Below are 24307 nucleotides of genomic sequence, written 5' to 3'. Positions count from 1 at the left end.
TAGCCTTCCAGCAAGTTCCACAACAAGAAAATAGCGCTCATTCATCTCACTCACCTCCCCAGATTGGGAAGTTCCCTTGGCAACAATCACAGAGAAAGCAGTAATATGATACAAACCTATGGGTTCCCTTTTCATTTATTCTCATTCTCAGGTGTAATTCTTATGCTCAGGTACATATTTGCACGTATTTTAAGGGTATACCAGAAAGGTAGAGAACAACGTTGTTGTTCAGGCTCTTGTGCAATCTCTTAGCTTTTATTATAACCTTAAATTATAATAAAACTGACCTTAAAATATAAAGCACAAATGGAATTTTGATGTGCTAGACTAAGAAGGACCTTGCTATAGGGCAGATTGATTCACTCAATGAACATTTATTGAACCCCTGCTATGGGCAAAGCACAATGCCAGGCAGATATTCAGTTCTTGTTTTTTGGGAGCTAGCATCCAGCGAGAGAGACCGCATGTAAACAACCTGCTGTGATTGGAGGCCTGAGTGTCACATTAACAGAGGAGAGAGGAAAGCGAAATTCTGGCTGGAGTCAGAGTGGCAAAGTTGCAGACAAGTGGCTCGTCCCCCCACATAACATATCCAGTTGCCACTCTGCCAATTACCAAAACTTGGTGGCTTAAAACACAAATTTCTTTTCTTACAATTCTGGAGGCCAGACGTCCAAAATGGACCACACCAGGCTGAAGATGTGGCAAGACCACACTCCTTCAGGAAGCTTGAGGGGAGAATCCATTTCCTTGCCTTGCAGCTTCTAGGAGCCACCTGATTTCCTTACCTTGTGACCTCCTCCTCCACCTTCAAAGCCAGTGGCACAGCGGATTCCCTCTGTGACGCATCTTCTCTTTGCTTCTGTCACATAGCCTTCTCTTCTGTCTGTAACCAGCTTTCCCTCTCATACAATGCTTCTGATTGCATTTAAGGCCTACCTGGATAATCCAGGATAATCCAGGGCTAATCCAGCCCCTTCCTTTATCCTGAAGGCTGTGGTGAGCCACTGGAAAGTTTCAAGCATAGGAATTACATAGTAAGATATGTATTTCAGTAAAATTAATTCAGGACTTCTGAGGATATAGATGAAAGAAGAGCCTGAAGTCAGCAAACCCCTCCAATAATTCAGGACAGTTTTGACAAGACAATGGTAGTTGGGTTGAATGTACTGGAGAGAAATTAAGACCGTGGCATCAACAGCTGTTTGCAGACTATTGGATACAGTAAATGATTTCTGATCTGGGCACTCAGGTACCATACACCACGATTTGTAATACAAGAGGAGAAGCAGATTTGGAAGGGGGTTGGAGGACCGTAGGCAGGGAGGTGACAATTGATGATGACAGCACACCTCCAGTCGTTAATTCCAAGCACACCTCCCCACGCTAATTTGCCTCTCCTCTCCCCCATTACAAGAGTATATTAGAATAAATTAAGAGTGGGGCACTTGGGTGGCTCAGTCGTTAGGCGTCTGCCTTCAACTCAGGTCATGGTCCCAGGGTCCTGGGATCCAGCCCTGCATCGGGCTCCCTGCTCCACGGGGAGTCTGCTTCTCCCTCTCCCACTCCCCCTGCTTGTGCTCCCTCTCTCGCTGTGTCTCTCTCTGTCAAATAAATAAATAAAATCTTTAAAAAAAAAGAATTATTTATCACAACTAAACCGATTTTTTAGTTCACTAATTTTGTAGCCTGTACCTAGCCACTGTGAGACAAGCCCCACAACTGATGGCAACATGTTGTCACATGTCACATGAGAACCACGGATTAGGGTCCTTAATCCACCCAGGACAAATGCCACCAGAGCAGTGATATGCCTGCCCCTGAGCTCATTGGTAGTATAGTTCGGACTGGAGCCCCATCTTGTGATTTTCCCCTCCTTCTCCATTCCCTCTCTCAAGACCATCTTCTACCTCATTTTACCATCCAGAGGGACTAAGCTTCATAGAAGCAACAAAACCCTTATTTTTTTGTACTTTATTTTTTTTAAGTAAAATCGTATTTTTTCGAGTTCCATCCATCTCGAGTCCCACTGAGTCTCTGCCATTAGAGTCTCCCCCAGGGCTTCTAATTCTGCTCTCCCTCCCTCCTTTGTGTTCCTGTGCACAGTCTGCAATGCACACTTTATGATGGTTTTATATCCTACATTGTCTTGTCCTCTAATTTCCTTATATGTGCACATCCTGTCTCCTCTCTAGATTTATGAGGTCCTTGTCGAGTTTCCCATCTTAATACTCAAAAACTAAAGAGGTGATGTATGGTATGGAAGTAAATTGCTGAAGTGTTCAGAACAGAGATGTGTGTTTCATTGGACAAGACTAGAATCCCTTCGTTCTGCACTGCAGAGATCTGTTATATATTCTGCAGTTGTTCTGCCTGTGAAGATGGGGAAAGAGAATTTCGTCTCAGCTTCAGAAACAATATATTAACTCCTGTAAACTAAGGAAAAACTAATAACCTTTGGATTCTCATGCTTCTAAAACCTAAAGAGTGATGGGTTTGATGTTTCTTGCTCCTTCCCCCTAGAAATGTTTTATCATTGTTTCCTGGATATTAAATCATTTTTTGGTGTTTTTTACTTGTTTCCTTGAAATGCTGTGTCCTGGTGCTTTAGCTTTCTGCTATCTTGATCTTTTTTAGTACATCAGATATTTTTTATCAGAATCTATGTAACTGAAGCTAGATCTGGACAGCAGTTTTCAAATTGTGTATCCAGCACAGCTACTTAAAATCCCAAAGGGACTTACGGTTCAATAATATTTGTGAGCTGTTTCTTTGCATTTTAGTAAAGCCTGGATAGTGCCCCCAAAAGGTTATAAATAAAATTAGATTGTTTTAGTGGTTTTCCTTCCACCTGACTTAATTTATTTCCATCTTAGAGGTCTTGCTATTCAGGATTCTGGTTTTATTTTTTAAAGACAGTGTTACTATAAGAGATGAGTAAGGCAAAAATTCACACAGAAACACTGGCATAAAGAATTTTGAATGTGATATTCCATTCTGCTGCTGAATCAATACTTAATCTGTAGTAAATAACATTGGCAGAATGCCAATCCATAAAATAAACCATAAAGCGCTATAGAACATTCCAGTGTTTAATGTGCTTTTCAAGCAAACAGCATTAAATCGAGGTGTGGCCCTTCTTAATATTATACAGTTTAGCTCCCATATAATTATTAAATAAAATAGTTTATTTTTTATGCACTCACTATTGGTCAAACATCGTGCAAGGCCCAGTTGAGTAGGGAAATGGGTAAGCATAAATTTTAACACACTATACTAAGTTTTATGACACATGCAGATAAAGAAGGGTGTTATAGACACCTAACCCAGCTTAGGAACATTGAAGAAGATGCCAAGAGGAAGTGGTAAGTGCATTAAGCACTGAAGGACAAATAAAATCAGACTGTGAAGAAAAGAGATGCTTCAAAAGAAGGGAACAGCGTGTACCATCATAAGGGTAAGGGAGTATAGAACCTTGGGGAAATGACCAATATTTTATTAGGAATAAATGTACAAGGTTTAAGGCAGACTGATAGACGGTAAAAATTTTAAGCAGGTCAACCAGAAACAAATCATGAAGGAACTCATCCCATAAGCATCTGGTAGAGGAAGGGAGCAAGACTCTGAATTCCAAGGAAGGAGAGAATTATGTAACTTTCAAACTATCACAAAGCCATGAAAAGTACATGAAATTATCTAGTCAGTGACAAGATACCAATCACAGGCCTATCTGTACAGCAATAGGGTAAAAATCACCAACATTTTAAGACAGGAAAAACACACAAGATAAACTATAATATCTACCACTACCAAATTCAAACATTTTGATCACACTACCTCTTTGCCTTTAAGTGGTAGTAAGATTTCGGAAGTTTATCTGGAAGGCCACCACTGAAGGATTTTAAGCAGCAAATCAGATTTCTGTTTTTAGAATAAATAAGATCAGACTTAGTTGTATTACAAGGACATTGAGAAGGCTGAATTCAAGGTAGGCCAGACTGAAGGCAAGGAACTGTTCTCATAATTTAGGGGAATAATGACTAGAGCCTGAACTTTGTCAGTGGAAGTGATCATAGATTTAGCAGATACAATCAACAGAATTTGCTCTCCAACTGGATGGAGGGATAAGACAGAAGAAAACTTCTAGGACTGTTCCACCTAAGTTCTGACGTAGGCCACTAGATGAATGAGGGAAACGTAGGTTAAGAAACATAGCAAAAGATCAATTTGGTGGGTAAAAAAGAAAAAGATGATTTCATCTAGGGACATCCTGAGCTTTCAGAGCCCGAGACAAATAGTTGGAGATGTCCTGAATGTTACTTTATACGTGAGTTTGAAGCTTGAGAGAGAGATTCAGGAGTCATGGACTTGCACTAGATCCCATCTGGCTTGCCTACTCAAGAATATTGTTCCAGCTTCTGCCTAGCTGGCCAGACACTAGCAGAAGCCAGTTCTGACACTTTCCATCTACTTTGCCGGCACCATTCACCCTGTCGCAGCATTCCCCTGCAGACCTGCTCCACCCAACCCAACCACCCCAGGAGGCACCCCTCTAAAGCAGCTCCCGCTCTACCACACCCAGCAGGCAGACTTGGTGGGGACCAGCATCCCCCGCAAACCCACTACTGCCCCCCCCACACCAGGCAGACAGCCCCAGCCAGGGCCAGCACCCCTCCAAAGTGACTCCTACCCTGGGGTGGTAGGGAGCCAGCCCTGTCTACCAGCATGCCTGTAGCAGCTGTGGCCAAGTCTGTCAGCCAGTTATGCAGGGAGCTAACCCCACACACCAGCAAGCCCCCACAGCAGCTACAGTTGAGCATCTCAGCCAGTTAGTTTCACCAGGGGAAAGCCCTGCCCACCAGTCACAACAGGAGGGGACATGCAGGCCACACCAAAGACACCAGGAGTGTTTGCTCCTGGTAACCAGGGAGGGTAGCACTATGGGACCTCACAGGATGCCTTTCATATAAGGCCACCACTTTCAAGACCAGGAGACATAGTTAACACACCTAATACATAGAAAAAAACACAGACAAAATGAGGCAAAGGAGTGTGTTCAAAGAAAAACAAGACAAAAACCTCAGAAAAGAACTAATCAACCTAATCAAAGTAATGGTTATAAAGGCCCTCACCTGATGTGAGAGAAGAGTGGGTGAACTATTTGAGAACTTCAATAAAGAAAAACAAAATATATAAAAGAACCAATCAGAGCTAAGGATTACAATGACTGAAATGAAAAATACATGAGAGGGAATCAAAGCAATTAGAGGATACAGAAGAATGAATCAACAATCTGGAAGACAGGATAGAAGAAGCACCAAGCTGTACAGCAAAAGTTTTTTTTTTTATTTTTTTTTTAAAGATTTTATTTTTATTTATTTGACAGAGAGAGAGAACGCAAGGGAGGGAACACAAGCAGGGGGATTGGGAGAGGGAGAAGCAGGCTTCCCGCTGAGCAGAGAGCGCGATGCAGGGCTCGATCCCAGGACCCTGGGATTATGACTGAGCCGAAGGAAGACACTTAACGACTGAGCCACCCAGGTGCCCCCCAAAGTTTTTTTTTAATGAGGAGGGAAAGGTCTAAGATGGCAGCATAGGAAGACCCTGAACTCACCTCCTCTGCTGGACACTGATTTTGTGCCTGCATATAGAATAATTCAATTGAAGAAAAACTGAGGGCTGACTCAACAGCGTCTGCCCCACAAAGGAGAGACAGAGCCATGGTAATGGCAGGACCCCCAGCCCCAGTGCTATGAACTTCAGCAGAGAGGGATATCACTGACGGGTCCCACCTGCGGATTCACCCAGCTGGAGCAGAGAAAAAAAATAGTTCAAAGGGCAACAAGACCTAGTGAAGGAAACCCATCTTCTAACCCTAGGACATTAGCCAAACAATGAGGGAACTACTTAAATCCTTTCTGACGTCAGAGGTGCTGGCTAGTGCCACTGTTTACATTTCCTCTCCACCTAGATGGTACAGGTGGGAGCAAGATCTTGGTGCTCTAGCTAGCCACCACCACAGCAAGCCCTAGTCCACACCACCTCCAGTCATCCCCCCCAAGGTGGCTCCCATAGTCACACCCATCCCAGCTCCAACCATCCCACCAAGGCTACTCTGGCCTGCACCCACCCCAGCTGTAACCATCCCACTGGGGCAGCCTTGGCCCAGACCACCCCACAGGGCAACCCCAATGTGGAAAGCCTTGGGACACCCCTGGCCCATGCCCCACCAGCTCTAGCCATCCTGCCAGGGCACCCACATGTGGAACATCCAGGACACCCCAAACCAAGCCTGCTCCAGCTGTCCTGCCTACAGTGCCCAGCACCCACAGGTGACACAGAGGATGCTCCCACACACGGCTACACCTTCAAGGCCAGGAGAGGTAGCTGTTTTGCCTAATTCATAGAAACAACCACAGAAATTCAAATAAAATGAGACAGAGGAACGTGCTCCAAATGAAAGAACAAGACAAAACTTAGTGAAGGGATTCAAGAAATAGAAGATGTAAAATATGATGTCATATACATAAAACATAGATGGGGAGGAGTAAAAATGTAGTGCTTTTAGAATGTGTTCAAACTCAAAACCATCAACTTAATACAGACTGCTATATACTTGGGATGTTATATATGAACCTCATGGTGGCCACAAACCAAAAACCTGTAATAGATACACAAAAAGAAAAAAATCCAAGCACAAGACTAAAGAAAGTGACTAATCACGAGGGAAGAGTAGAAGAGAAGAAGAAAGGGACAGAGAAGAACTACAAAAACAACAGAAAACAATTAACAAAATGGTAATATGTCTATCAATAATTACTTTAAGTGTAAATGGTCTAAATACTCCAATCAAAGGACATAATGTAACTGAATGGGTTAAAAAAAAAAAAAAAAGACCCATCTATATGCTGCCTACAAGAGACTCACTTCAGACCTCAAGACACATGCAGACTGAAAGTTAAAAGGTGGAAAAAGATACCATGCAAATGGAAGCCAGAAAAAAAATCTGGGGTAGCAATACTTACATCAGACAAAATAGACCTTAACACAAAGGCTGTAACAACAGCCAAAGAAGGATCAAGGGATCACTCCAACAAGATGATATAACACTTATAACTATCTATACATACCCAACATAGAAGCAACCTGATTGTATACAAAGCAAATGTTAACAGACATAAAAGGAGAAATTGACAGTAATAGCATAGAGTAGGGGAGTTTAACACCCCACTTATATCAATCAATAGATCATCCTGACAGAAAATAAATAAGGAACAGTCACTTTGAGTTACACATTAGACCATGTGGACTTAACAGATACATACAGAACATTCCATCCCAAAACAGCAGAATACACATTCTTTGCAAATGCACCTGGAACATTAAGATAATAGCCACTATGGAAAAAGAGTATGGAGGCTCCTCCAAAAATTAAAATTAGAAATACCATATCATCCAGCAATTCCACTTCCAGATATTTACCCAAAGAAAACAGAAATGCTAATTCAAAAAGATAAATGCACCCCTATATTTATTGTAGCTAGAAAGTGGGTGTGGGGGATAGGCAAAATAGGCCAAGGAAATTAAGAGATCCAAAGTTCCAGTTATGAAATAAATAAGTCACCAGAATGTAACAGACAGCATAGGGAATACAGTAGGTAATATTGTAATAACTTTGTATGGTGATCAATGGTAACTACACTTATCATGGTGAGCTTTTCCTAATGTATGTAATTATGGATTCACTATGTTGTACACCTGAAACTAATATAATATTGTATGTATAACTATACTTCAATTTAAACAATTTTAAAATATATAAATAAAAATGTAAGAATAATAAGTAAATATATATATATAAATATACTTTGGAAATACTACTCTAGTGTTGCTAATAAAAAGTCAGATGTGAATCTAATCCTTGTTCCTTATAGATGACCTGCTTCTTTCTCTCTGGAATTGTTTCCTTTTCTTAAATTTCACCCTACTGTGTCAAAGCGTTGACATATTTTCCCTTTATCTCTCTTGTTTTGTACTCAATAAGTCCATTCAATCTTTCCTTAATTGTGGAAAAATTTCAATGAGCAGTTCTTCAAATATTTAACTTTTATTTCTTTCTGTTAATCAGATGTTGACAATTACTCTATTTTTCATACCTCCTTTTTTTCATTTTTTCATATGTTTCAAAACATATTCCATCTCATTAATTCACTCATCAACTGTATTCTTTCAACCCATAAATTAAGTTTTTATTTCTGTTATATCCGACTGGTACTTTTTTATAACTTCTTGTCCCTGTTTAATGTTTCCAATGCCTTTCTATATGCCCTTGAGAATGTTTATCAGGATTATTGTAAATCCTTTTTTCTCTGGCTCGTTAGTTCTGCTCCCTCTGGAATTAGTTGTTCAGTCTGTGATCTCTCTGGTGCTTTACATCGGTGATCTTCAAATGTCTCTTTATTTATCCTATTCCTTTCAGAGTATCAGCTATCATTTTTATATTATATTCTGAGTTCCTTCCTTATCCCACTTACTTCTAAGGCACTGCTAAGTCCAGAATTAGACTCAAAGGAGGAAACCACAATTGCTGTAAATTTCCCATCTTAACTCACCTATAACACAAACTAGATTTAATGTCCTCAAGCTTTAGTCTGATTTAACTTGGTTATCTTTTCATATTAGTGGAATTAGACTATGTCACAGAGTCATCAAACATCTTCCATTTGCTTATGGAAAGACACCGTTTTCTAGGGCTGTCAGGAGGGCTAATAATGGCGGATGGCAAATAACTGTAGAAAATTATCAATGGAAAAATGTCTTGGAACCTTAATACTTTGTGATTGTTACAGTGAATGTTATTTTCCTTCCTCCCCTTCATAGACCTATAGGATACAAAGCTTTTAATTCAAAAATTATTAAAATTAAGTTTTGAGGGTTTCTTAACTGAATTCTTACTGACCCCCAAGAAAACTAGAGAAGTCTCTTGGGTTTTACAAAACCGGTTTAGATATTGCTTATCTAAAAATATAATAGAAATTTTTTTGGCATCTTTTGTAGAATTATTTCTGCCTTGCCTTCATGTTCTTGATGTATCAATATTTGTATCTTCCCAGACAGCTGTGCTGATGTCTAGCCTTTTCTTTTGATCTGACATTCACTTTTTAACAAATATTTGTTGAACACTTGACATACTATTGTTCTAGTTGCCAGGTGCCCAGCAAGAAAGACACAGTCCCTGCTTTCACAGAGCATTAGAGTTTAACAAAGAATCCAGATTGAATATAGTTTATACTAGAGCAGGGAGTTTCTTCTGTGTTGTTTTTCCTTGTATACCAGGCACCTAGAACAGTGTAAATATTGGGTGAATGTTAAGCAGGTAAATACTGGACACTAATTACAAATGTGTTAAATGTTATGTTGGAAAAATGCAGGCATCATGGAGTATAGGAGCCTTACCCGATCTGGGGGATCATAGAGAATTAGGTCTCCCACTGATAAAGCCATCCCTTTCCAAGTGGTTTATGCAGGCTCATTTAAACAATCAGCACCTATTTCCTATTTCCTATTCAGGCCACCCTCCTACTATGCATGGAGGCTTGAACCACCTTGGATTTTTCAGTATTGATTTCTGTAAATGAGAAGTGAGATGAATTGCTTAATAATACCATATGTTTATAGAAACAAAAGAAAATAGCAGTTTAACAATGCTGGTTTGTGTTTCTTGCTTCTTGCCTATCCGCTCCATCACCCCCATTTTCTTTTTCATCTTGCAGATGAAGGAGCTTCTATGCACCCTTGTGATGATGCATACTGTGGACCTTTCCCAGAATCTGAGCCAGAAGTGAAAGCTGTAGCCACTTTCCTCCGAAAACACAGGAAGCACATTAGAGCTTACCTCTCCTTTCATGCATATGCTCAGATGCTGCTGTATCCCTATTCTTACAAATATGCAACAATCCCCAACTTTAGCTGTGTGGTAAGTATTAGACCTTGTACATGCGTGTCAGGCTTTATGCTTCTTTTGTAAAGCTAAAAGGGCTCTGAGTGGTAATGATAATAGCAAACACATATTGTGTTTATTCTAATAAGCATTTTTTACCTACTAATTTATTTTCCATAATCATATGAGGTAGGTAACTATTATTTTCCCCATTTTACAGATGAGGAAACTGAAACCTAGGGAAATTAAGTAATTAGACGCAGAACACACAGCTACTAAGGGCCATAGCCAGGATCGAGCCCCAAATCTAGCTCCAGCCTTGTCACTTTTAACTGCTATGCTATGCTGCTTCTCAAACGCAACCATCTCAAACCAAATTTACATTCTTACCACGGGTTACACAGAAAGTTGTCAGGAAGGATTTGATTAGTATTACATCTTCGGTCACATATGTAGGGCTATAATTAATTTTATTGGGTAAATAATTGTTCATAAACTGTGGCCTCTCATAAATTAAAAGCAAGTTTTAATTTATAAGCGCTATTTGCTTAATGGTACTAAGTCTCTGGGCATGTATCTGACAAGTTGGTGCTAAGAATGAACAGCCCTTCAGGCATAATATTCCTTGGCAGTGAAAAAGCAGTTTCTTTCTTCCTCATCTCAGAAACCCAACAAGCGGGCGCCTGGGTGGTTCAGTTGGTTAAGCGACTGCCTTCGGCTCAGGTCATGATCCTGGAGTCCTGGGATCGAGTCCCGCATCGGGCTCCCTGCTCGGCAGGGAGTCTGCTTCTCCCTCTGGCCCTCCTCCCTCTCATGCTCTCTCTCTCAAATAAATAAATAAATAAATAATCTTTAAAAAAAAAAAAAAAAGAAACCCAACAAGCTATCCACTGTAGGGCAAAATTCCTCGTAAAGTGAGTCTGATTCAGAGCCTCTAGCATCTAAAGGTCTATAAAATTCAAAAACAGGTCAAACTAATATATAGTGTTAGAAATGAGGAAGAGGAAGAGAACAGTGACAGGGAGGAGGTATGGGAAGGAGAGCTTTTGGGTTTTGCTGTTGATGTTCTATTCCTTGGCCTGGGTGCTAGTTACATGAGTGTGTGTAATTTGTGATCACTCACTGAGCTATAAACTGAAAATGTGTATATTCTTCTGTATGTATGTTATACTTGAATTAAAAGCTTTGATAAAAGAGAAGATCCCCTTTCTTCCTATATCTTGAACTCTAAATCCTTTACCAGTTGGTTGGAGTTGCAGGAATTCCTGACCTAGATGTCCAGGACCTGGAAGGAATGGAGAACATGAGGAGGTCAGAAGAAGGCCTGAGGGAAGGCTTCTATTCTGTCCAAAAGAGGAACTTTGTTCTTGGCATTCCAAGCAAGAATTCTGAGCAAATTCTCTTGAGAGATTTTGTAAAGGTGGTAGTTCTATTTAAGAGTGCAATTCTTCAGCTACTGTGTGAGTCAAATAGGCTAGTTGTTGTTTTTATTGTTGTTAACCTGGCACCTTAACCACCCTGTATCACACAATGCTTCTCTAGGCAAATATTCAGCCCTTTCTAAATTGATATTAAAACTATTACATAAATTAAGCCTATTTTCATTTTGTCTTGGATTGGAGGATGTGGTATAAAGAGTAGATCAGTGATTCACAATCAAGGATAACTTTGCCTCCCAGAGACACTGAACAATGTTGAAGACATTTTGATTATCACAAAAAGGCTGGAGGATGCTATTGGCAACTAGTGGATAGAGGCCAAGGATGCTGCTAAACATCCTACAATGTACAGGACAGCCTCCCACACAAAGAAGTATTCAGTCCAGACTGTCAATAGTACCACTGTTGAGAAATCCTGTTACCAGGTTACACATAAGCTAAGTCACTGATGCCAAGATTAAAATTCTCAGAAACTAGGTAGACTCTGAATGTTAACCAGAAACCATTCAATTCTAATAAATTATTCAAAAAGCATTCCATCAATGTGTAGGAGTCTGTGTTTCTGCTAACATTTTTAGGTCATTCATTAACTTGCTTTAAATAAAAAATATATTCCTTACTTAGTTGAGGTTCAATAAGGGAGGCCTGGGTCCTTTTGGACAATTGAAAAGAGGAAGCAATAAAGAAAGGAGGAATTGCTTAAATTCTTTCAAATAGGTGTCCAGCTACACCTGGAAAATAAGTCCTAGAAAATTTTATGAAGTTTTCACTTTTTTGTGGAATGATCATATCCAAGCCTCTTATCAACATCCACCTGCACCTGAGTGATGGAAGTACCATGGGCCCAAAAGGCTAAAACTGTATGTTTTCTGTAAATAGGCCAAGTGGTTGTATTTTTTTTCCTTAAGAGATTTTTGGGGGTAGTTGAGTCGTCTGAAATAATGAGGAACAAGATTCTCGTCACCGGCAGAACACAGTAATCTTCTAAATGTAGAAATATCTGCCCTTGCCATGGAATATTGCTGAAACCATTGGAGAAGATGTTAAAATCTCAGAACATTCTCCATAAAGGTATCTTATTATGGTGTTTACATTCCTTTTCTGTTGGCTCCTAAGAGGAGAATGTCATCATCATTGAGATCAGTAATAAATTGTCTGCCAGGTTCTGGAGCCTGGTCCCTTAATATCCACAAAGAGTGGCATTTGTTGCAAATGCTGCTTTATGCATCCCTGAGGTGAATGAGGACAGCAAGCTGAAGCTGGGTCCAACACACAGCACTGTGTTGCCCGGAGAACTTCAACTGATATAATAAATTATTCATAGGCAAATCGAAACGGGAGAGTTGGATACTGGTTTCACCATACTTCTTTTCCTCTCACTGGTCATACAATACTTCTTGAACTCCTTATTGAAACTAATGCTGTTATACCATTGAAAATGTTTTGAAGTGTAGTCAGTATCATTTTAGTTCATGTTAGAATATTTACCTTTTAGTATTTTTATTGTGTTACCATTTTCCCCGATCTTTGGCTTTGATAGGTAGAGTTCCGCCTCAAAATTTCTCCATCTTAGCAGTACCTGAGCTCTGTCAGAGGCGTATGTAACTCTAGAAGTCATGGAGCATTCTGCAATTGTATTCCCATTGCCATAGGGATAAATGAATAGCATAAGAGAAGTCACTCTTCCTGAACGAAAGGGTTTCTTAATTGATCCAAATGTGTTTTAAATACCTTGTACATAGCCACTGAAGTATGTACTTAAGGATCAATAAGATTATCTTGATACTCTTGCAGAGCTATGCTTATTCAACATTCATGCAAGAAATATTGACTGAGCATCTGTTATACTCGGGCACATTGCTAAATAATGCATATGTGGCTATGAAGAAGGCTGGCATGGGCTCTGCCCTATCAAGCATTTTGTAATTTATAGGCACAAGTGTCTCTGAGTGAAAGTGAAGAGAACAGAACACTAAATCAGCATCAGAAGATATGTGCATTAATTTAACCTGTCCTTGCTTTGTAACCCCAGCCTGCCCGTTTAACCTTGCTGAGCCTTTCTTTTCTTGTCTGTAAAATGGAAATAGTACTGATCGCTGGCTTGGTGTAAAGATCAATCAAAGGAAATAATGTGTTCTAAAACATATTATAAACTGCAGCATTTGACAAGGAATATTATTACCATTATTATTAAATATAACTATTACCTAATGTGCCCAACTTTGTTCTCCAAATTGAAGACTGATAAGGCTCAAACAACATGCCAGTGTTTCTAAATGTTTCAATGCACTGATGTAAAGTGATATCAGCTCTCCCTTTTCCCTCACAGGAATCTGCAGCTTATAAAGCTGTGAATGCCCTTCGGTCAGTATATGGGGTACAATATAGATATGGACCTGCCTCCAGCACATTGTGTAAGTTTCCTATGTATTTTGTGTTAGAATCATCTCTTGAACCAAGATCCTGTAAAATGACTTCCCTTTAAAAAAATAAGAAGTGTGTTCCCCCTTAATGAGAAATTTTTGACAACCAAATTAGCCAAGGAAGACAGAGGGAGTTTATATTTGATTAGTTTTACACTGCTTGACATAAATCACTGTACCAATTGAAATAAATTCTAAACAGAGAATATTCTAAGCATGTAGCAATGACTACAAAGTTGAAATGAGATCTTATGACAGTAGAAAGTACCCAAATGGGCTCCTTGAGCAATTGTAACCACTGTAAGGGTAGAAATGGGCCTTGAGAATATAATGAAATAATGTCTCAGCCCTAAAAGAGCTTTCCTTTTATTCCTTTCCTACCATTCTTGTTATGAAATGCATTTCTTATGTAACACCTTCAGCTGAATTTCCCCTTAAAAGGTGATTAAAATATTTTTTTTTGCTTAAATAAATTTATTATTTGAATTTTAGGTGGTTAACATACAGTACAATATTGGTTTCTGGAGTAGAATTCAGTGATTCATCACTTACATACAACACCCGGTGCTCATCATAACAAGTGCCCTCCTTAATACCCATCACCCATCTAGCCCATCCCCCACTCACCTCCCTCCATCAACTCTGTTTGTTCTCTCTTGTTAAAGGTCTCCTATGGCTTATTTCCCTCTCTCCTTTTTTTCTTTTCACCCTTCCCATATGTTCCTCTGCTTTCTTTCTTAAATTCCACACATGAGTGAGATCATATGGTATTTATCTTTCTCTAACTGACTTATTTCACTTAGCATAATACCCTCCAGCTCCATTCACATCATTGCAAATAGCAAGATTTCATTTTTTTGATGGCTGAGTAATATTCCATTGTAGATATGTACCACTTCTTCTTTATCCATTCATCAGTTGATGGACAGTTGGGCTCTCCCCATAGTTTGGCTATTGTTGATAATGCTGCTATAAACATCGGGGTGCATGTATTCTTTCAAGTCTGTATTTTTATATCTTTTGGGTAAATACCCAGTGGTATAACTGCTAGCTCATGGGTGTCATGGATGTCTTCTTTGGAAAAATGTCTATTCGTGTCTTCTGGCCATTTCTTAACTGGATTATTTGTTTTTCGGGTGTTAAGTTGGTAAGTTCTTTGTAGATTTTGGATACTAACCCTTCATCAGATAGGTAATTTGCAAATATCTTCTCCCATTATGTAAGCTGCCTTTTAGTTTTGTTGACTCTTTCCTTCACTGTGCGGAAGCTTCTTATCTTGATGAAGTCCCAATAGTTCATTTTTGCTTTTGTTTTCCTTGCCTGTGGTGACATGTCTAGTAAGAAATTGCTACAGCCGAGGTCAAAGAGATTTCTATGTTCTCCTCTAGGATGTTGTTGATTTCCTGTCTCACATTTAGGTCTTTCATCCATTTTGAATTTATTTTTGTGTATGCTGTAAGAGAGTGGTCCAGTTTCATTGTTCTGCATGTTGCTGTCTGGTTTTCCCAGTACCATTTGTGAAGAGACTGTCTTTTTTCCATTGGATATTCTTCCCTGCCTTGCCAAAGATTAGTTGACCATATAATTGTGGGTCCATTTCTGGGTTCTCTATTCTGTTCCATTGATCTATGTGTCTGTTTTTGTGACAGTGCCATACTGTCTTGATGACTACAGCTTTTTAATATAGCTTGAAATCTGGAATCGTGATGCCTCCAGTTTTGTTTTTCTTTTTCAGAATTGCTTTGGCTATTCGGGGTCTTCTGTGGTTCCATATAAATTTGAGGATTGTTTGTTCTAGCTCTGTGAAAAATGCTGGTGGTATTTTGATAGGGATTGCATTAAATGTGTAGATTGCTTTGGGTAGTATAGACATTTTGACAATGTTTGTTCTTCCAATCTAAGAACATGGAATGTTTTTCCATTTTTTTGTGTGTGTCCTCCTCAATTTCTTTCAGAAGTGTTTTCAGAGTACACATCTTTTACTTCTTTACTTAGATTTATTCTTAGGTATCTTATTGTTTTTGGTGCAATTGCAAATGGGATCAATTTCTTGATTTCTTTTTCTGCTGCTTTGTTATTGGTATGTAGAAATGCAGCAGATTTCGGAACATTGATTTTATATCCTGCGACTTTGCTGAATTCATGTATGAATTCTAGCAATTTTTGGTGGAGTCTTTAGGGTTTTCTACATAGAATATTAGGTCGTCTGCAAAGAGTGAAAGTTTGACTTCTTCCTTGCCAGTTTGGATGCCTTTTATTTCTTTTTGTTGTCTCATTGCTGAGGCTAAGACTTCCAGTACTATGTTAAATAGTAATGGTAAGAGTGGACATCCCTGTCTTGTTCCTGACCGTAGGGGAAAGGCTCTCAGTTTCTCCCCATTGAGGGTGATATTAGCTGTGGGTCTTTCATACATGGCCTTTGTGATGTTGAGGTATGTCCCACCTATCCCTACTTCATTTTTTATCAGGAAAGGATGCTGTATTTTGTCAAATGCTCTTTCTGCATATATTGACAGGATCATATGGTTTTTATCCTTTCTTTTATTAATACGGTGTATCATATTGATTGATTGACTTGCAAGTATTGAACAACCCCTGTGGCCCAGGAATAAATCCCACTTGGTCATGGTGAATAATTCTCTTAATGTACTGTTGAATTCGATTTGCTAATATTTTATTGAAATAAAGAGCAACTGGGAACATGGAAAGAACTTGAACAAAGACTCTGAAGACATGGATTCTAGTCCTAATTCTGCCACTAATCGGGATATAATCCTGGCCAAGATATTAATCCTGGACTTCAGTTTCCACAACTGTTAAGGGAGAAATTGGACTAGGTCATCTCTCATGGCCTCTCAAACTCTAAAATTTTTTAACTATATGACTTGGAAAATCTAGCAAGAAATCATATATATCTGAATATCTATGTATGCACACACACACACACACACAGGTTTTATGTATATGTATAGATAGTGACATCCAATTTTGCTTTCAGTGAGGTACCAAATTTCTCCTTGATTTCTTTAAACTACCAATTATTATATTCCTAACCACTCACTTTCTTCAGCCTTCAAAGAAAAGTTTGGTTTGCCAATTAACATTGCTTATCAAATAAGTTTATCCTAATAATGAGTATCTTAAGTATCAGAAGTGTTTTCAGGGGCGCCTGGGTGGCTCAGTTGGTTAAGCGACTGCCTTCGGCTCAGGTCATGATCCTGGAGTCCCTGGATCGAGTCCCGCATTGGGCTCCCTGCTCGGCAGGGAGTCTGCTTCTCCCTCTGACCCTCCCCCCTCTCATGTGCTCTCTCTCTCATTCTCTCTGTCAAATAAATAAATAAAATCTTAAAAAAAAAAAGTGTTTTCAAAGTCTATGATTATTGTTCTCATGCTGACCTTTTTAGAACTGTTTTTCAGGGGGCGCCTGGGTGGCTCAGTCAGTTAAGCATCTGCCTTCAGCTCAGGTCATGATCCCAGGGTCCTGGGCTCGAGCCCCACGTCAGGCTCCCTGTTCAGCAAGGAGACTGCTTCTCCCTCTCCGTCTCCCTCTGCCCATTCCCCTGCTTGTGTTCCCTCTCTTTCTTTCTCAAATAAATAAATAAAATCTTTAAAAAAAAACAAAAACAAAAAAAAACATTTTTAAAAAAAAGAACTGTTTTTCAGTAATGGCACATTGAAAAAGGAAATACAGTATTTTTTTAAATCATACTACTAATTATTACCAATATAATATATATTAAACATTAATTTTTAAAAATCTTACAGTTTACCTTTCCAGCTTGATATCAAGCCACAGTCATAGTATTATATTTACCAAGAACAACCTGTGACCATAGAAATGAGGCTGTCACATCACCATGATGTAACTGTTGGCACATATTGACTCTGACTTTGGCTTCTATGACTACTATTTGTAATTCCAGTGTACTCTAACCCAGAGGGACAATGAAGCCACAGCCTACCTTCTGTCCTTAACCAAAGCAAGGGGAGCCTGAGAAACAGTAGAGTGTTTTAATTGTCATCTTAACATAATTTATCTCTAACTTGTCCTGACAAAAATAGGAATAAAAAAGATATTATTTGAGCAGATGAACATGCTCTGAAAATTTTTTAATAACAATAGTGTTAGGTCAGTCTGGATCATATTAATTTCAAGAAAAAAGTTTATAAAGATTCTTCTTTTTTTATTTTTTTAAGATTTTATTTACTTGAGTGAGAGAGAGAGCACACACAGGGAGAGGGACAAGCAGACTCCCGACATGGGGCTTGATCCCAGGATCCTGAGCTCATGACCTGAGCCGAAGGCAGCTGCTTAACCAACTGAGCCACCCAGGCGCCCCTATAAAGATTCTTCTATAAAAGATTTATTTATAATTATTAAGACCCTGTTATGCTAAAAACTACATACTAGGCACTTTGGGATGTAAAGATGCAAAATAATAAGGGCTTAAGTATCCTAGCACATTATTTTGTTTAATTTCCACAACAACACTATGCAGTAGGTATTATCAATCCCTTTTTCTAAAGGGAAGATTGAGGCTCAGACAAGTCACAGTAGGTGGTGAGATCTAACACAGCCCAGACCCTCAGTCTGCCTCTAGTGCCTGTACTTTCAACCTGTGCTGAAAAGCTGGAGCATGTGAGGTCACAGGAGCCAAAAAGAGAGAATTGTCAATGAATTATCAGCTACACTAAATGCTGTTGAGAGGTTGAAAGTGGGATCTGCAGGGGGAAAAACAAAGCAAGAAAGGAAATTAGGCCTGCTGTCATTGGTGACCTTCAAGAACAAAGTTTTCATCGACAGGTAGAGGCAAGAACCAGGCTGAAAGTGGTTGAGGATATAGAGGCAACATATATAGATTCTCTTTGTGTTCTAAAGCAAAGGGACAAAGAAAAAAAGGATGGCATATAGCATGAGAAGGAAGTGCCATATGAAATTGGTGCTTGAACATTTTGGTCAATTCAGATGCAAGAGAAGGTGATTTAATTAATGAAACTAAGTCCTGGAGAAGGGACCCTCTCACTACCAGGGAACACCATGATGAATGGAATCAAAAGATGACACCTGTTAAAACAACAACAACAACAACAACAACAACAACGAGCAAGAGTTCCTTCTCTGAGCCGGAAGGAAGACAGCCAGGGGTCTGTAATGTCAATAGAGGAGGCGGTGGGATGATGGGATGATTACCTTTTATGGGCACAGGGACAATGGTAAGTGAGGGGCAGGCCTACAAGAGCCTGAGAAAGGTTCAGTAAGTGAAGGTCTAGAAAACTGAGCCTAGAGCGGCATTGAGAACAGAGAAGGACATCAGTGACTAGTGTGATTTTACAGCAAAGACTTTCTCCAGCTCCCTCTCAAGGAGTAAGAGCAGAGAAACTGAGCCAGGGATTAGTTTGTTTATGGGTGACTGAAGTGAGGGTAGAGATAAATGTTATTGGAATTGAGGTTGAGAAATTTTGAGGTCATCACACTGAAAAAGCATTACTACCTAGACTAGATCCTCAAAGATGATGGCAGGGAGGATTTTTAAGTTCCATGAGCCTAATGCCAAGGAACTACTGTTAAATCATTCTTGTTGAAACAGTGTTTAATTAGAAGGACTTAGGATAGCTTAGTAAGCAAGTACTATATACAAACTTTGAAAATTATGCAGACTCTTCAGTGAGGCTTTTTTTTTTTTAACTTTTAGATGTGAGCTCTGGTAGCTCAATGGATTGGGCCTACAAAAATGGAATACCCTATACATTTGCTTTTGAACTTCGTGACACTGGACATTTTGGATTTTTACTTCCAGAGATGCTCATCAAACCAACCTGTACAGAGACCATGCTGGCTGTGAAGAATATCACAATGCACCTACTAAAGAAGTGTCCCTGAGGCCCAAGGGTCAGGTCAACCACCAGACAGAGAGTTGATTCTGTGCAAGAGCTACTTGGCAGTGGGTGGAAATTGTTTTTAAAAAGAAGGGCAACTTCTTAGAATGAAAATATCTGTGGACTTTAAAAGGACCTACTTATGCAATTCAAGTTTCTGTGGCAATACAGAAAATTGGTTAAAAAAAATCTGAGCATAGCCTAGTTTGTTGTAAGAGAAAGCATCCATTTTATATCCCTTTAGAGTCCTATTTGATTAAGGGGAAGTGGGGATATTTTCAAACCCTATTGTCTCAAGAAATGTACAAATTAAAGATTTCACTGCAATAAATCTCCTTTTCTCAATTAAGATCTAGGCTAGTAATGTTTAATCACTTGGTTTTCATTTGAAATGGAGAGAACTGTATTTCTTAATAAATATACAACTTATCAAGACCTCAGATTCTTCACATCTTCATCCCCTGGCATTACTGCCTCATACACCCATAAAAATATAACGAGCTGGAACAGTCATGTTTAGACTCTGAGAATACCATTTACAAAAACGGAAGTAAACATTAATTGAGGTGCCAGACACAGCATTAGGAGCTTCACGCTAATAATCTTATTTATTGTTCACATACTATAATAGGAATAGATATTCCTATTATCCTCATTTCTCAGATGAGGAAATTGAGACTTAGAAAAGTGATATAGGTTTCCATTCCAGGAGTATGACAAGATAGTTATCTGGACTGCTGGAAATAACTACAACTTCTGGACAAAATGTAATTTTTAAAATCATCTTTAAAACATCAAACAAAAAAGGCAGGAAAATCTCAAGCTAGGCACTGAGTGAAGGCCGGAACGTAGAGAGGTAAGTGGTGCACTGTTATCCTGAGAGCATTTGTCAAACCAGGTAAGTGCAGACTTTGATTTTCACAGCATTTTGGAGAATGGGAGCAGAGAACAGAGCCCAAGGCTACCCCAAGGTGGGAAATCTAATAGCAGATTCTCCTCCTACCAGAATTCTAGGATTCCCAAGGGCTATACCCTCCGGGTGAGGGTAAATTACAAATAAACCCCCAAGCTATTTTCAGTGGAAAACTGACTATTCCAATTTTGGCAAGAGTAGAGAGGGGAGAAACTCCAGCTGAATCATAGGTCAGCTCTCTCTGGTTTGTGGCCCAAATTCAGACTACTTAAATCGTCTGATAAACATCTAGCCAAGAATTTAATTCAGACTAATCCCAGATTGATTATACCCTCCAAATATTTGGTAGCAAGAAATGCAAATCCCATTGGAGGATTTATCTGACCAAGACACCTCATGAACACCAGGATGAAAAGATGAGCCTAAAAACTTCCAGAAGGGGGGAAAAAATGATCACAAAGGAATGAGTACTAGAGTAACATGAAACTTCTCAACAGCACCAGTGAAGCTTGAAGAGAATGGAGAAATGCCTTCAGAGTTTTCAGGGGAAATTCTATCCTAAAAATCTACACTCAGCAAAATAATGAAATGTGAGGGTAGAATACAAACATTTTCATAAAATGAGCTCCTAAATTATTAACCTTTCTCAGGAACCTCCTGAAGGATATGCTCTACCAAACTGAGGGGGTAAACAAAGAAAAAGATATAGGATCTCAGGAAATAGGAATTCCCACATGGAAGAAAGGGATGGAAAAAATCTCAAAATAATGGTGAAGGGAAAAGTCCCAGTAACAGCTGTATACCAGGCTTAGAGAACCAACAACTTGGAATAGGAGAAGGAGAGCTGAAGACTCAGATGAAATTCTCCAAGATAAACACAAAACAGAACACATGTTCAGAGGCAATTTTTACTTATATCAGAAAATCTGGGGATGAATTAGTAATAAAAGCACAGAAACCAAGCAAACAACAAGAAAATGCAGTTGTTAAACTTCGGTGAAAACAATGAGCTATAGAAGAGATGAAATATAATAATGGTATACTATATGACTTAGCTATAAACAATATTTATATAGTTAAAATAATGTTAGCCCTAAATATTGATTTAACCAAAAACTATGATATAAATATATTTGAAGGGGAGGAAGAAGTAATGTATGTGAGAGGAGCGATATAGGAGAGCTAAATCATCTGCTGTAGCAGGAAGTCAATAGACAACATCTAAACCTGGGGAAAAAAATCAAGTAATATCAGGATATTTAGACATAAAGTAAATTCAAGAAGAAATAATTTAGAAGATTAAGAATTATTGGACTAAGGAGAGGGAATTGGGAGTAAGGAAGGATGGGGCAGAGGACTATTGTTTTTAATATAAGCCTTGTCATAGTATTTGACTTGTTTTGTTTTTTTTAATTATGAAAATATCATACAAAGTATATTCCTTTTAAAGGAAGAGTGTTTTTTAACATGCACTCCCAACTATTCACCACCCAGTCTTTGATGTTTATAAAATGTACATTATTTCAATTAAAAGATCAAATTTAAATGTAAAAGAAATATTAAATGAGATTATATGTGGAATGCTTAGCACAGAACCTAGAGGATAGTAGATATTTCTATGCTTTACAAATCTATCTTTTTATCTTGTAGTTCCAGTTATGTATTTGTAGGAATGGATCTCAGGCAGATTTGAGACTCAGTCCTGCTAAGAAATAGGGGTGCCTGGGTGGCTCAGTCGTTGAGAGTCTGCCTTTGGCTCAGGTCATGATCCCAGAGTCCTGGGATCGAGCCCCGCATCGGGCTCCCTGCTCCGCGGGAAGCCTGCTTCTCCCTCTCCCACTCCCCCTGCTTGTGTTCCCTCTCTCGCTGTCTCTCGCTGTCAAATAAGATCTTAGAAAAAAAAAAAAAAAAGAAATAGTACACCTGGGAATTTAAACTTCAAATTCATCCCATCTCCCAGTAAATGCTCAGAAATGACCTGGAGTTGGGGGTTATTTTATACTAGTTATTTCTACCCATAGAACAGGTGAAAACTAAAATGTCCAGAATAACCAGAAGGGCCAGAGGCTTATGAAGACCCTCAAGGATGAAAAGGTGCTGCTTCTCAGAGGACCTGACAAAGATGCACACAGTCACTTTGCATCATCTTGTGGCCTTTGTGGACCCTGACTCCAGGAAACTCTTCCCTTCGATTGGGAGCATGCTGTGTAACCCCCGCCCTCTTAGCTATCTCTGTGCAGATCCTTTGCTGGTGTCTGTTGATGCCTTTCTGTCAAACATTATCACTCCTGCAACAACCAAACAATAAACAACTCTTGAATATTCGGGGGGGGGGGGAAGAATTTACAGATAACCCCCAAAATTCATCTTTTATTATATTTTTAATTTCCATCTATTCCATACCCTATGTAATAAAATCGGTTAGCAAGTTAATATCAAGAACTTATATTTATATTATTTTATTGTTCCCTGCCCTTCACATAGTGTAGGTACTGAGTATTTTTTCAAAGTCAAAATGAGGGCAACAGAAAATATACAATCTGAATATCAACAAACTAAATGGGTATATAGTTTATTATCCACTTATCAATTCAGAATGAAATTTTGCCTTCACAAACCTCATGTAAATTCTTTTCAGTGATTGCTCTCACATTGCTGTAGCACTGTCTATATTTTACAGCTCAAATTCTATAAGTGGGTATTTTAATATTTATAGGCTATTTTCATTTTAATCTTTTAAAACTAAGTCACAAAATGTACTATTGGATGATGTATGTTCAAGGCACTCTGCTAGGTGCTATGTGTGAGGAGGGGTGCTGAGAACAAAAAGTGTTTTATTTATATAAACACTTGCTTAGGAATGTAAAAGTTAACTTCAAACTAAAAACAGTGCCTGCATTTTTTAAAATAGTTTAGAAAGATACTCCCCCTCTGCCACTACTATTAAAAGCAATTTTATAGATTCTGGTTATGTTGAGTTATAGCTCTCTGATTAGTGAGTATATTAGTTTCGTAGGGCTGCCATAACAAATTTCTACAAATTAGGTGGCTTAAAACAATAGAAAATTATTGTCTCAGCTCTAGAGACTGGGAGTCCAAAACCAACGTCATGGCCATGCCCCCTCTGAAACCGGTAGGGAATCATTCCTTGCCTCTCCCTAGTTTCTGATTGGTTGCCAGCAATCTTTAATGTTCTTTGGCTTGCAGCTATATAATTTCAAACTCAACCTTCCTCTCACATGGCCTTCTCCCTGTGTGTCTTTTGTCCACACATGGCCATGTTCTTGGAAGGACACCAGCCATATTGGATTAGGGGCCCATCCTACATCAGTATGACCTCATCTTAATGAATTACATCTTAAACGACCCTGTTTCCAATAAGGTCATGTTCTGAGGTACAGGCAATTAGAACTTCAACATACCTTTCTGGGAGGAAACAAAACTCAACCCATAACAGTAGACAAATATCATGAGATATTGATGTTAATGAGCCTATTTACAAAGCTAAAAAGTAGTGAATCTTGTTTGAGATTAATCTTTTGTTCTCAAGCCTAACTGTTGGGGGAATACATACAACAAGAAAGCATACTTTTTAAGTTCTAACACTCCCTGATGAGATTGTTTTTAATAGGCTATTAATGGAAACAATTTAATAATCTATTCTTTATATTTAACTTTTCAAATAATAAAATTATAATTCAAATTATGATTTACT

General features: G+C 38.9%; 1 protein-coding gene across 1 annotated transcript in view; it reads left to right on the top strand.

The window, feature by feature from the left end:
- Positions 1-19897, top strand: part of CPA6 (carboxypeptidase A6) — a 359072-nt gene extending 339175 nt beyond the window's left edge. The window contains exons 9-11 of the mRNA XM_035011284.1: positions 9774-9976; positions 13709-13793; positions 19496-19897. Coding sequence (XP_034867175.1) covers positions 9774-9976; positions 13709-13793; positions 19496-19683 — 476 coding nt within the window. The 3' untranslated portion in view covers positions 19684-19897. The remainder of the gene's footprint in view (positions 1-9773; positions 9977-13708; positions 13794-19495) is intronic.
- Positions 19898-24307: the final 4410 nt, after the last annotated feature.

Source organism: Mirounga leonina, unplaced genomic scaffold (assembly GCF_011800145.1).
Source record: "Mirounga leonina isolate KUSES-001 unplaced genomic scaffold, KU_Mleo_1.0 Mir_165, whole genome shotgun sequence".
Taxonomy (NCBI): Eukaryota; Metazoa; Chordata; class Mammalia; order Carnivora; family Phocidae; genus Mirounga; species Mirounga leonina.
The sequence above is the reverse complement of the archived record's forward strand: the minus strand, read 5'-3'. Positions and strand labels throughout refer to the sequence as shown.